This window comes from Macaca mulatta, chromosome 3 (genome assembly GCF_049350105.2).
Source record: "Macaca mulatta isolate MMU2019108-1 chromosome 3, T2T-MMU8v2.0, whole genome shotgun sequence".
NCBI classification, from domain to species: Eukaryota; Metazoa; Chordata; class Mammalia; order Primates; family Cercopithecidae; genus Macaca; species Macaca mulatta.
The window spans coordinates 99099045-99111780 of NC_133408.1; the positions used below are offsets into that span (position 1 = coordinate 99099045).

Genomic DNA, 12736 nt, shown 5'->3' on the forward strand with positions numbered 1-12736 from the left:
TAGTCTAAAATAGCTAATTATTTGTAAAGTACTTTTATATTATTTAAGGAGTCATGCTCTAATTAATGAAAGTCTCATGTCTTCTGTACCTTCCTACATCAGAAACCTCTGTTGCTGCTGCCTGATTCTGTGAGACATGCACTCCTTACATGCGTGAAGCATAACTAGGTTAATCTCCTATCTATAACATTTCAGGATAAAAAAGAATTTTAACTGTGTTATGGAATTATCAAAGAAGAACACTTTGGTCATTTAAGGATTAGAAAGAAAGCACTTCTGATTCAATGAATCTCCTATCTAATTTTGGTAATGGCTATATAATTTCATTTTTGCAATGCAGATAAAAGGATATTTTAAAATGAGAATATATCGATAAAGGTGGTGCCGTAAAAGCTACAAATGGCTAATTCCTGCTCTCTTTCTTTCATCCCAGGGAGTGCCATGACATTATGCCTGTTAATAGAAATCTGAGCTAACTGATGTCTCTGGTAGTGAACAGAAGCAAATATAACAGACAACATAGTTGCAGATGAACAATAAAATCACGTCTCGTGTTAAATAAGGTTAAGTCGGTAAGGTCTTGGCCATGCAGATATATTCAGAAGCCTTAGACTCTCTTTACCAGGCAAGAGAGTAGAAGAAAAGGTAATTCTTATACATGGTTTTACAACTAAAATTGCCACTTGTTTAAATTCACATTTTTACACTTTTAAAGAATGGAATTGGTTATTGGTATTCATGTCGCTACAATTCCTGAAACATCTTTCCTATTTTTTCCTTATAGATGTAAAATATCACAAAGGTAAATGTAATATCTGTATTTTTTGACAATTTATTCCATAATATCTTTCACACTGGAGTGGTTATTAAGCTTAAGTTGCTTTCCTGGAAGCTGCAAGATACACGTGGATGAATACATTCTCTACACTCAAATAACCTGTATTCCAGCAAGAAAAAGACAAATGGCTTAGAGCAGAAAGGCCGCAGAACAACCTAGGGGGTTGTGACGGTTAGGTTTCAACTTGCCTGGTTAAAGAACACTTAGAAAAGAAACCTAGTAAAGCATTATTTTGGGAGTGTCTGTGAAGGTGTTTCTAGAGGAGGTTGACATGTGAGTCTGAGTGCGTTAGGTGGGGAAGATCAGCCCTCCATGGGGGCAGGCACCATCCAACCAGCTGGGGGTCTGGAAAGAACAAAAACCGAGAAAAGGCGAAAGTGTCCATCTGTCTGCTGGAGCTGGGACACACTCTTCCTCTCCCGTCCTTGAACAACAAGCCCAGGCTCCCTGGCCTTTGGACTCCAGGACTTACACCAGCAGCCCCGCCGGTCCTCAGGCCTTTGGCCTCAAAGTGAGAGTTATGCCATCAGCTTCCCTGGCTCTGAGGCCTTTGGACTTGGACTGAGCCATGCTACCAGCATGCCAGAGTCTCCAGCTTGCAGATGGGCTGTCATGGGGCTTCTCGGCCTCTATAACCACATGAGCCAATCCCCCAGATAAATCCCCTCTCCTATCTCTATATCTATCCAGCTAGCTAGCTATCGTATTGAGCCTGTCTCTCTAGAGAACCCTGACCAATACAGGGGCAAAAGAAGAAATTGCTTTTGACTACGGGAATCACAGAACTCCTCAAGAGGAAGTAACAACTGATCTGGAACAAGAAGAACAGATAGGCCCAGTGATAGGAGAGAGCACACAGTGATAGGAGAGGGCACACAGGGTACAGGAATGGCATGACAGAGACACAGGATTCTAAACCCAGCTCATCTCCAGAGTCACATGGACAGAGCTTAAATCATGAAGTATTCAGGTTCCAGCACCCAACTTACTGGTGTGTGTCTCTCAAAGTAGAGCCTGAGAACTGTATGTTTTGTTTCCCCAGTAGATGCTGCTGAGGGTTCAGGTTTGAAGCACTGGACAAAAAGTAAGAATCTACAGGAAATATTCAGAGCACAAGAAAAGCAGAGAAGACTGTCTGAGGCCTTGAAATGCCAGGCTTAAGAGGGAGGGAACCACCGGGGGCTCTGTGGGTAGCACAATAACATGATCAGAACTGTGTTTTGGGGAATGACAACTGGCAGTGGCCCAAAGGCAGACCTGATGAGGAGACTCCAGGCAGGGAATTCATCAGCAGGTTGATCGTGGTCATCCGGGTGAGACGCAGGGCCCAAACTAATGTCACAACAGCAGCAGTGAAGAGGAAGAACTGAAAGCTGCAGACAACAGGGTGGGAGACTTGGTTAATGAGCTGGAGGCAGACTAGGGTCGCAGGCTGGCAAGGGAGCAGGCTGAAGGCAGGTCTGACTGCAAGGCCCAGTGTCCCATGTGGCTGCCAGTCTAGAGCTCAGGTTTCTGGTCCGATAGCACGTGTCACTTCTTCCTGATATTGCCAGCAGCTGCTAGGACCACTGCCTGCTATAGTACTTTCTCTCCAGATGCTCTGGCCCACACTTTCAGCTGCCTGGCCAGACTTGCTCCCATCACCTGCAACACAGTCAGATCAGATCTAATGTCTGTGCTTCGCTGCAAGGGACAGGGCCTACTTTCCAAGCTCCAGATGCCCTCCAGCCCTCCTCAAACCCACTGCCAGCTGGCTGGTCTCTGAGCTCTGCTCTTACAGACATGGTGGACTGGCCTGCTCAGGCATCAGTGCCTGAACAAGGCAGAGAAAGCACATGGTTTCACATGCAATGATGCTGTTTCTATAAAAATGACGACTCAACTAAAATAAAAAACAGTGTAAGCACTGACCACCTGAGGATAAAGAGCAGGGAGGATTTTGGGGCTGCATGATTTTTGTTTTGCTTTGCTGTGTTTTTAATTGGAAAGCAAAGCCATGGAAAAAGAAAGCTGGCAGAGGAAACAACAGAATAGCGTCAAGGCTCCTTTCCCAGTGGATCAGGCAGTGATACCACCAAGGTCAAGGCTGGCTGTGAAAGGGCAGGGCTCGTGAGGCACCACCGGGGTGGTGAGGCTTTTTTGTGTATTTTGTTTTGTTTTCTGTAACCCAGGGGCTGACAATCTTTGCAAGGGTGAAGAACAAATAAATTATGGCCCCTTCTCAGCCACTTCACAGACACTGCACAATGCTGGGGTGCTGAGGCAGTCTCTGGCAAGCTGAGCTCAGGAAGCAGGTCAGGCTGGCTGTGGGCAGAAGGCTGGGGGAAGCATGTGGCCCCAGGGCAAATGGTCACCTGATTCTGTGGAGGTGTGGGCAGCCACTTCCCTGAGTGCCGGAGAAGGGTGAAAGGAGGCAGCCAGGCCTATGTGACACATGTGGCAGGGAGGAAATGCCTGTTCTGGCAACTTTGGGTCACTGTGTGATTGCATAAATATCAGCAATATTTGCAACAGAAATCCAAAATTTATGGTTCTTACTATGCCTCTCATCTCACTCCCCAAGCTCCAGATGCCAAACTTCTCTCCCTACTCTTATCTCTGCACTTGCTGTTCCCTCTTCCTGGAGTGCCCTCCTATCCCCCATTCTCAGCCTGGTGAAATCCCATCCATCTTTCAATTCCATGCAAAGGTGCCACCACTTCCATGAAATACTCTTTGACACTCCCAGGCTCGATAGACCCTACACCCTCCTCTGATCTCATACAACACAAGGTACACAACTCCATTATGACCCCCACATGATGCATGCCACTCTACACTGCTATGGACTGAGTGAGTGTGTCTCTGCCAAATCCTAACCCCCAAGGTAATAGTAGTAGGAGGTGGGACCCTTGTAAGGTGATTAGGTCACAAAGGCTGGCCCTTCATGACAGGATTAGTGCCTATAAAAGCCCCAGAGAGCTCCCTCATCCCTTCCACCATGTGCGGGCACAGTGAAAAGGCACCATCTATGAGGAAGAAGGCTCTCATCAGACACTAAATCTGCAGGCGCCCTGATCTTGGACTTCCAGCCTCCAGAACTGTGAGAAGCAAATTTCTGTTGTTGATAAGCCACCTAGTTTAGGATATTCTGTTATAGCAGTCTGAATGGACTAAGACATGTACTTAAGTTACGTGAGCTATGTTTCAGCCATGGATGTGCCTTATTTACCTTTGACTCCACAGCACCTGCAAGCAGGTGCTCAATGACCCCTGTGAGCCATATGGATCACACATCAAACTCATCACTTACTAACAGGAAGATCAGTGAATAGAAACTATGCCAATGATGGCTTTACTTTGACCCTTCACTCCTTGGAAACAAGGAGGGAAGAAGTTCTGATGGTCTCCCAGAAGACTATTCTGGTTTAGCAACTACCAGCAAACAAGTCCCTCTGAGACTGTCCACTCCACATCAGTGCCCACCTACCCCCACCCCTCCCAGCCACGCGGACCAGGACCAGGAAAGAGACAAGAGGTCTCTGGGAACCTCTCTTGTTCTGCCTGAGACAAGAAGCAATTCTCTCCAAGCAGCATAAATCCCATAGGTTGATGTCATCGTGGGTGTTGCCACAGACTCTTCTAGAAAGCAGGGGAAAGTTGCTTTACACTAGGGGTCTTCCTCTTGGTAACACAACTTCCTTGGTATGTTACCAAGACTTTGCCAAGTGCTCTATGGATGTTTGTTGAATGAAACAAAATTCCCTGGTCACGTTTTATTAGATATCCTTACCTCACCCTTAGAGCCTTCCTAATGGAAAAGAAGATGAAGTTGGCATTAATGCATTCATTTTGCCTACGTGTACAGAGTCCCTCATTATCAGGAGCCCAGCAGCAAAGGCTTCAACAAGGAAATATCCAAGACATATTTGAAGCATGGAAAGCATTTCCACAGGCTGAGAGGTGTGGAAGAGAAGTGTTTCAAGTGGCCCGAAGAGCAGAGTAAAGGCATGGAAATACGAAAGTAGTAAGTGTGTGCACAGGGTGCTGCCAGTCCTTGTCATACAGTCCCAACCAGGGAGGCAATGTCAGTCCTGGAATTAGCTCAGGTTCTCAAGCCAGGCATCCATGTACCGGCTGTGTGGCTTTGGGCAAATCCCTTAAATTCTGTGGCCTACATCTTTGTTATCGGTAAAATAGAGATGATAATACCTTGCAGAGTTGTTCTAGGAATGCATAATGCACGTAAAGGATGTGGTTAAAAATGCATAAAATAAATGGAAGATATTATCATTATCATTATTACATTATAAGCTTCTTGAAAACAGACTATTTCTTACTCTTACTTGTCCCCACTGAAATACCTGCCACCTTGTTTTGCCCAAATTCAAAAGATACTAAGTATGTGCTGACTTAAATTTATCTCCTTGCCACTTTATTTCTATTACCGTTCCTTGGTTTCTGTTTTCCTCTTTAAAGAAATGTTCACTACCTTTTGTTAGCCTGATTAGACACTGAAGAGAGTCCATGGACACTGGATGCTTGAAACACAGATCCTATCCACTTTGTATTTACAGATTAGTTAAGGACCGCTTGAAAAATCCACAGTCAACTGTAATAAATAGTAAAGTAATAAAGTTCCCATAAAGAAGAAATTCTATGAGGCTCAGAGTCTTAATAAAAAAAAATAGCGCGGTTGTGGGCGCCTGTAGTCCCAGCTACTCGGGAGGCTGAGGCAGGAGAATGGCGTGAACTCGGGAGGCGGAGCTTGCAGTGAGCCGAGATCGCGCCACTGCACTCCAGCCTGGGCGACAGAGCGAGACTCCGTCTCAAAAAAAAAAAAAAAAAAAAAAAAAAAATAGGTAGGATTTTAATAAGCAGAGAAGAGGGAAAGACAGAACGCATTGCAGGTAGAGATTTTACTGAAGAAATCAATACAGGAAAGTGTGGGGCATATTCAAGAAACCATAGGTAATCTGGCCTGGTCAGTATGAACAAGAAATTGAAGACACAGCCTGAAAAGTAGTGTAAAGCCAGACTGAGAGAGAGCTAAAGACCAAGATGAAGATTCAGTACTTATCTCATGAACAATGGACAGCCACAAGTGATGGGGCCTGGGATCACAGAGTTTGAGATCTGGAAGGTTCATATAGAGGGAGAGTTCACACCTCCTTAAAAGACTGGAAAACCGAAGCAAGGGAATTTAACTTGCTCAAGGTTACTCTGCTCATTATGGCAGAATTGGGATGAAAACCCCAGTTTCCTGATTACCAGTCAAGATCTGTAAGCTCCATACCAGGGAGATGACAATACATGGCGCACATGTAGTACCAGGGAGATGACAACATATGGCACGCACGTACACCACTTCCTTTTTCCTCACCCAAGGCAGATATTTCTAATCGATTGGGGCTCCTTCCTGGTGGTGCAGGTCCAGCCTCACCATCCTCAACGCAGAGCTTCAGTATCTGCCGACAGTCGGCGCTGCCCCTAGAGGTGAAACCTATCAGACTTCAAGCCCTCACTTTGCTGCCTTAATACAAAAATGCTTGCTTTGAAATTCCCACAGAGAATAGCAGAAATGACTGAGGGAGGACTCAGTCACTTACAAGAGTCACTTGGTTGGTGCATCCCTCTGTGTGGGAGGTGAATTTTATCTGTCATGGTCTTAGACATTCTGTCACCAGCCAATGAGAGGGGTTACCCAGGGCCACCTCTATCTGTTCTCTATGCCACCTTGTCTGCTCATGAAAATTACAACTGAGAAGCAGAAGGGGAAATCCCAGACTCGGAAATGAGAGCCCGAGAGCATCAATAAGTAAACACATCGCTTAAGATGAGGACAAGGAAAGGGGAAAGTGGGTGTGGGGAAAGAAAATAATGCATTAACCCACAGCACCATTAAATGAAACTAAGCACTTCAATGTTTCCTTTTTAGTTTAGAAACCACTAACTAAAAATGAAGAAAAAAATCAGGAAGTTCCCTCCTTAGTGTTAACAATAGAACAATCCAGTGTACTATTACAGGAGCAACTTCTTTTTAAAAAGAGAGGCACTGAATGTTCAGATCAGCCAGATCTTAACTGGTAGTTTGACTTGGGTGCACTTTGACATCTAAAAATAGAGTTGTGATGGAGATCAACTGTAATTAACTTCAGACTTATTTAAATTATGTATTCAACACTGAAAGGATACACTGGCAAGAATGCTAACAACGAATGTGGGAATTTTGGATTCTCTTTCCCTCTGTAGCATGAAGGCTTGGTGAAATTCTCCCCGACTGTCTCTTCTAATTTGTCCCACCCCAACCAGTGATGAGCACCTACCTGGAAATATTTTGCAAAAAAATTTCTGGAGTATTTTAAGATCCTTCTCATTCAAAATCTGTACAACATACACAAAGTAAAATTATAATAAACTATTATAAACTCCCTACTTTATAATAAACTGATAGATCAAAATCTGAATGTAAAAATAGGCAAATGAAGATATTGTCATATAAACGGTTTTATTCATTTCCCCAAAGGACTCCCCATAGACTCCCCTTGGAAAAAAGAGGGCATGCAGTTTAGATGATTCAACTTAGAAAACTCTGACTGCTCCTCAGTTTTTCAGGATTACACTCGTGACCCAAAGTGAAGTGCATCTACATTCAGTAGACTATGATGGTTTCAAATTGGGTGGAAAATGCCAGGAATAGAATTGTTCTATGAAAAATGAGGCATAAGAACAAAAGAAGTCGCATATTTTTAAAAGGTTGCTTTTTTTGTTCTTGGAGTTTTACCGTAACATTAAAAAAATTGAGTTCCATTTTTTGAAAAGTAAAATCCTCCCCATGCCGTATTTACAAAACTTAGTAATTGACTGATTAGATTAAAATAGAATTCTAATAGAACTAAGCCAGCTCACAGAAAACACAAAATACGTCCATTAAAAATTTTTCACAAATATCTCCTTCAGTGATATTTATTTGTATGCTTGCTTGTTAATTATATCAATAATTAAGGTATTAATAAAATTAATCTCTTTCCCTGCATGTGAGAGTATTTTTTAACATGTGTGGAAGGTTTAAAGCTCATTTCCAGGAAAAAAAAAAGTTGTCATGAAATAAAAAGACAAGCATTCACCCTGAGAACCACAATTACTGCTTTCCTCATAGAAATGTCATCTGAATCTTTCACGTTTTTTCCTTTTCTTTTTTTTCCAGAAGGAAAGTCAGTTCTGTATATTTTTCCAGACTACAAAGTATCTCACTTCAGGATTTTAGCATTTAAACTTGTACCCTTCTTTATCTAAGTTTGCTCTTAATTAATGTAAATAAGCATCAATGAGAAATTGCAATACTTTCTGAATATAATTGGCATTGGCATGGTATTCTATTTGGAGCCTATCCACCTGAACCCAGTTCTAGAAAGAAAAAAAAATGTGTAAAAAACTGAGAGGCCCATTCCACTTCCACCAAGACAAACTGCTGATGCCTTGAAGATGCTGCTATTGGCTGAAGGATTTCATATAAACACAGTGTTGACATCACAGCCAGTACTATACAGAGGGCAGCCACAGTTAAATGTGCAGCTCCCATAGACCTTTGAATTAAAGCAGGGTCTCTGATGATTGGCACTTTTAATTTTTACTTTCAACAATGCCAGAGAGATAGTTTTATTACAGACACAGTAGCACAGTCTCTGGTTGCTGGAGGTTTGCTATCTGCCTTCCAAAGCCTTTGGTGAGGACTGTGACGTGGCAGAAATAGATACATGTCCTATAGAGGCAGCCTACCTAGTTTCCATGCCTGTTTCTGTCACTCATAAGCTATATGACTTTTGGGCAAGTCTCTTAACTACAAAGAGAAATAAAAGAGTTACACAACCATAGGGTGGTTGTGAGAATTAAATGAGCTCTACAAATGCATCTGTGTATAGAGCCCTCGGGACAATGCCTTGCACATGGTAAACAGCATGGAAGTGTCCGATATTCTTATTATGTTCCATATCTTACATGCATAGCATGAGATCTCTAGGTAATTAATGAAGATTACATCAAATTTTCTTCTTAAGTTGCCTCAGTGGATGGTGGCTCTCCTCTTGGCATAAATTTTGGGAAAAGAAAGGAGATTTTTGTTTATTTGTTTGTTTACCTCTCAAACTAAAATTATGTTTGCCACTCAGCCCTCTAGTTTGCCACTAGCCCATCTAGCAGATGGGAAACTGTGAGGCCTCCTTTCCTCCTGCTGGACAAGTTCCTTCAGGACCTACTACCTGGCACTCTCTCCTACCCTTTCTCCCTCCCCTCCTGCCCAGCTTTGCCCTTTCCTTCACCCTTTAAGGAGAAGTGTGACTGTCACTAAGACTACAGAGTTCCTAAACTGCCCCCATGTTCTAGAAGGCTTTCCCCCCATGGTCTGCCTGGTAGACTCCTTTTAATTTTCCAAAACTTGGCTCAGCTACCACTGAGACAGCCAGGTAGGAGGGGGTCCCCAGAGAATCTCTAACCAGCCAGCGCACCGGGGGAATGCACACTGGGATGGAACCTTGGGAAGTTTGCCCAGTTTGCATTGGGGAGGAGCCTGGCCCCTCCTCTTTCTATGTGGAACCTGAGATTCCAAAGGCCAGGTGGGAAGCACTCTAGCAGGGACTCTGGCCTAGTGAGAGTCCCTGTTTCCCCCTTTTCTTCCTTTTCACCCAATAAAACCCTGTTTTAGTCACCATTCAAATTGTCTGTGAGCCTGAATTTTCGTGGCCATGGGACAAAGAACCCCATCTCTGACTGAACTAAGAAAAAGTACAGGCCGGACACGTGTTTCACACCTGTAATCTCAGCACTTTAGGAGGCCGAGGTGGGAGGATCACTTGAGGTCAGCAGTTCAAGACCAGCCTGGCCAACATGGTGAAACCCCGTTTCTACTAAAAATACAAAAATTAGCCGGGTGTGGTGGCATGCACCTGCAATCCCAGCTGTGCGGGAGGCTGAAGTGGGAGAATCACTTAAACCTGGTAGGCAGAGGTTGCAGTGAGCTGAGATTGCCTCACTGTACTCCAGGCTAGGTGACACAGTGAGACTCCGTTTCAAAAAAAAAGAAGAAGAAGAAGAAGAAAGAAAAAGTCCTGCAACACCACTGCTCCCAAAACGCCTTGACACCCCTCCCACACCCCACCGCCCCCACCCTCATCTGTGGTCTGTGGCATTGCTGGCCTGTGGTTCTTTTCATGATGCTATGATTTGTTTCTTTTCATATTTGTCTCCTCCAAGAGGCTGTGAATCTCATAGGAGTAGATGGCATTTTATCTTTTTTCTGTACACACAGCACATAGTAAAATAACTGGTCCCTAGCAGGTATTCAATAAATAATTGTTGAAAAAATATATAGTTTCTTCTACCTGCCCAAGACTAGCTTTCTCCCTCAGACTGTCATTCAGCTACGATTTTGCAATCTTTTTCACCATCAAGCATTTAAGACAGATGTCAGATGTGCTGATTCAATAGCCCCTACCTGTCTTGCCTCAGAGATGGAATCAATACTCATTCTGCTCTTGAAGCGAGATACAACACTGCAGGGAAGAGGTGAAGGCGAAAGGGGGCCAAATGCTCTCCAAATAGTTTCCGGGGAAGGTGCCTCATCCTCCTTTTCAGAGAAGCAGGTCCTTGGGGGCCAGGCTCAGGGGACAGTGTGCCCCAGTAGCCTTCCTAGGGTGCGGTGGTTCATGGCCTCAGCCTGCACTAGGGAAGCCCAAGGTGGATACCCCAACTGGCTCCATCCAAGGGCCAAATGCCAAATCCAGCCAGTCAGCCCATCCAGTGGGATCATCATTGGTAAAAGGGTGGCTGCCTGTGGGCTGGATGTGGCCCCAGATATATTTTGTTTGGCTCACAGGGTCTTAAAAAAAGTTTGAGTTAGCTGCCAATGTCTAAAAATTTGCAGACTATGGCATTTTTTAAAAATAATCTAGATTTCTAGCTTAACTAGAAGAACGGGCAACAACGGGTCCCTATTGCTGGTGGGAGCGCTTCGTCGGAGGGGACCAGTGCTGCCCTCTTTAGGTGGGGCATGTGCTCTGCAGTTTCCCACACTCCTCCCCTCACTCAATTACTTCAACTCTCTGAGCACTATGCAAAGGAGTTTGCAGCTCCGGCTAGGCTCAGCAAGAGAATCCAAGTACTGAGGCAAGGACATGTCATCTGGAGGAATCAGATCAGAATGTGGGAAGAAGCCCTGAACCAATGGGACAAGAGCTTTCTGTAAGAACTTTGAGACTTAGGCCAAGGTAGGAAAGTGATACGAAAGGTAGGGTTGAATGAAGGCTAGAATTAATGTGACAGATTTTTTAGAAAGTGTGACAGTGGATGGCTTTTTGAGGGGGGTGTGTGTGTAAAATTTCATATCTCCAGCCAGGACCTCTTTTCTGAATTCCAGATCTGTTTATCCAACTGCCTATTTGACATGTCTAATGGGCATATCAAACTGAACATGTCCCAGTGGAACTATGGATGGTTTCCCCAAACCTGCTTGTCCTAACATCTTTTCCATCTCAGTTAATGGCACCTCTATTCATTCTTCCAGTTGCTCAGGCCAGTAACTTTGAGATTATCCCTGATTCCACATCCTCTCACCCCCATGTCCAGACCATCAGCAAATCCTGTTCTAGTTCTACTTTCAAACCCTTCAGAATTCAAGTATATCTGACTCCCACTGCCATCACTCTGGCCTGAGCAATCATCTCCCTCTTAGATTATTGGAACAGTCTCGTAAATGCTGCACCTAATTCTGCCCATGCCTCCTGTAGTCCCTTCTCTGTACAGAGGCCAGACCGATCATATGAAAATAAAAGTCAGGTCGCATCATTGCCAGTTCAGCACCTTCCAATGATGTCCCATGCACTCAGAGTGACAGAGCCTCTGCTGTGACCTACATGATCTCCTAAGATCTGTGAACCACCCTCTACTTACACACGCCAACTTCCTTCTTACTACTCTGCCCTGCCTTGCTCATTTGCTCCAGCCACTCTGGCCCTCTTGCTGTTCTTTGAACACTCCAGGCATGTTCCCACCTCAGGGTCTTCATCCTGGCTCTTCCCCTACCTAGTATGTTCTTTCCCCAGACCTCTCATTTCATTTAGGCTTTGCTAAAAGTCCCCACCTTGGGAAGGCCCTCCCTGATCATCCTATCTCAAATTCAGCCCTTCTTAATACTTTATATCCTCATATTTGCCCCATTTTTCTCCTCTCTAAATTGTACCTATTTTTGTTGTTGTTGTTGTCTGTAACTCTCAGCTAGAATATAAGCTCCTTAAAGACAATCCTCAATACGTTTATGTGTCTTGTTAACTACCACATCCTCAGTGCCTAGAAGAATCCACGGCACATAGCTCATGATCAGTCAATGTTAAATAAACGAATAAATACATATTATTTCTATATGCTATTTTTTGAAATCATACTTAGATATGATCATTCCCCATGCAAAACTATTTAGCGGTCTGCCTGATGAGATGAAATTGGCGGATAATACACATATTAGACCTGAAGTTTTAATTTCATAAAAAATACATATGGCCGGGTGCAGTGGCTCACACCTGTAATCCCAGCACTTTGGGAGGCCAAGGTGGGCGGATCATGAGGTCAGGAGATCAAGACCATCCTGGCTAACACGGTGAAACCTCATCTTTACTAAAACTACAAAAATATTAGCCGGGTGTGGTGGCACACGCCTATAGTCCCAGCTACTCGAGGCTGAGGCAGGCAAATCGCTTGAACCCAGGAGGTGGAGGTTGCAGTGAGCCGAGATCGCACCACTGCACTCCTGCCTGGGTGACAGAGTGACACTCCTAAGGAAAAAACAAAAAACACATATTGAAGTATGAGTGTATGACACAGATTCGGATGATGGAGTGACAGAGACTTGCAGGACCACGTAACACAATG

General features: G+C 44.2%; 1 protein-coding gene across 2 annotated transcripts in view; it reads right to left on the reverse strand.

Moving 5' to 3' along the window:
• CHN2 (chimerin 2) overlaps nucleotides 1-12736 on the reverse strand; it is a 314374-nt gene that overhangs the window by 260228 nt on the left and 41410 nt on the right. The window contains exon 2 of one of the 2 annotated variants that reach the window (XM_077994704.1): nucleotides 2096-2211. Coding sequence (XP_077850830.1) covers nucleotides 2096-2147 — 52 coding nt within the window. The 5' untranslated portion in view covers nucleotides 2148-2211. 2 annotated transcript variants of the gene reach the window in all.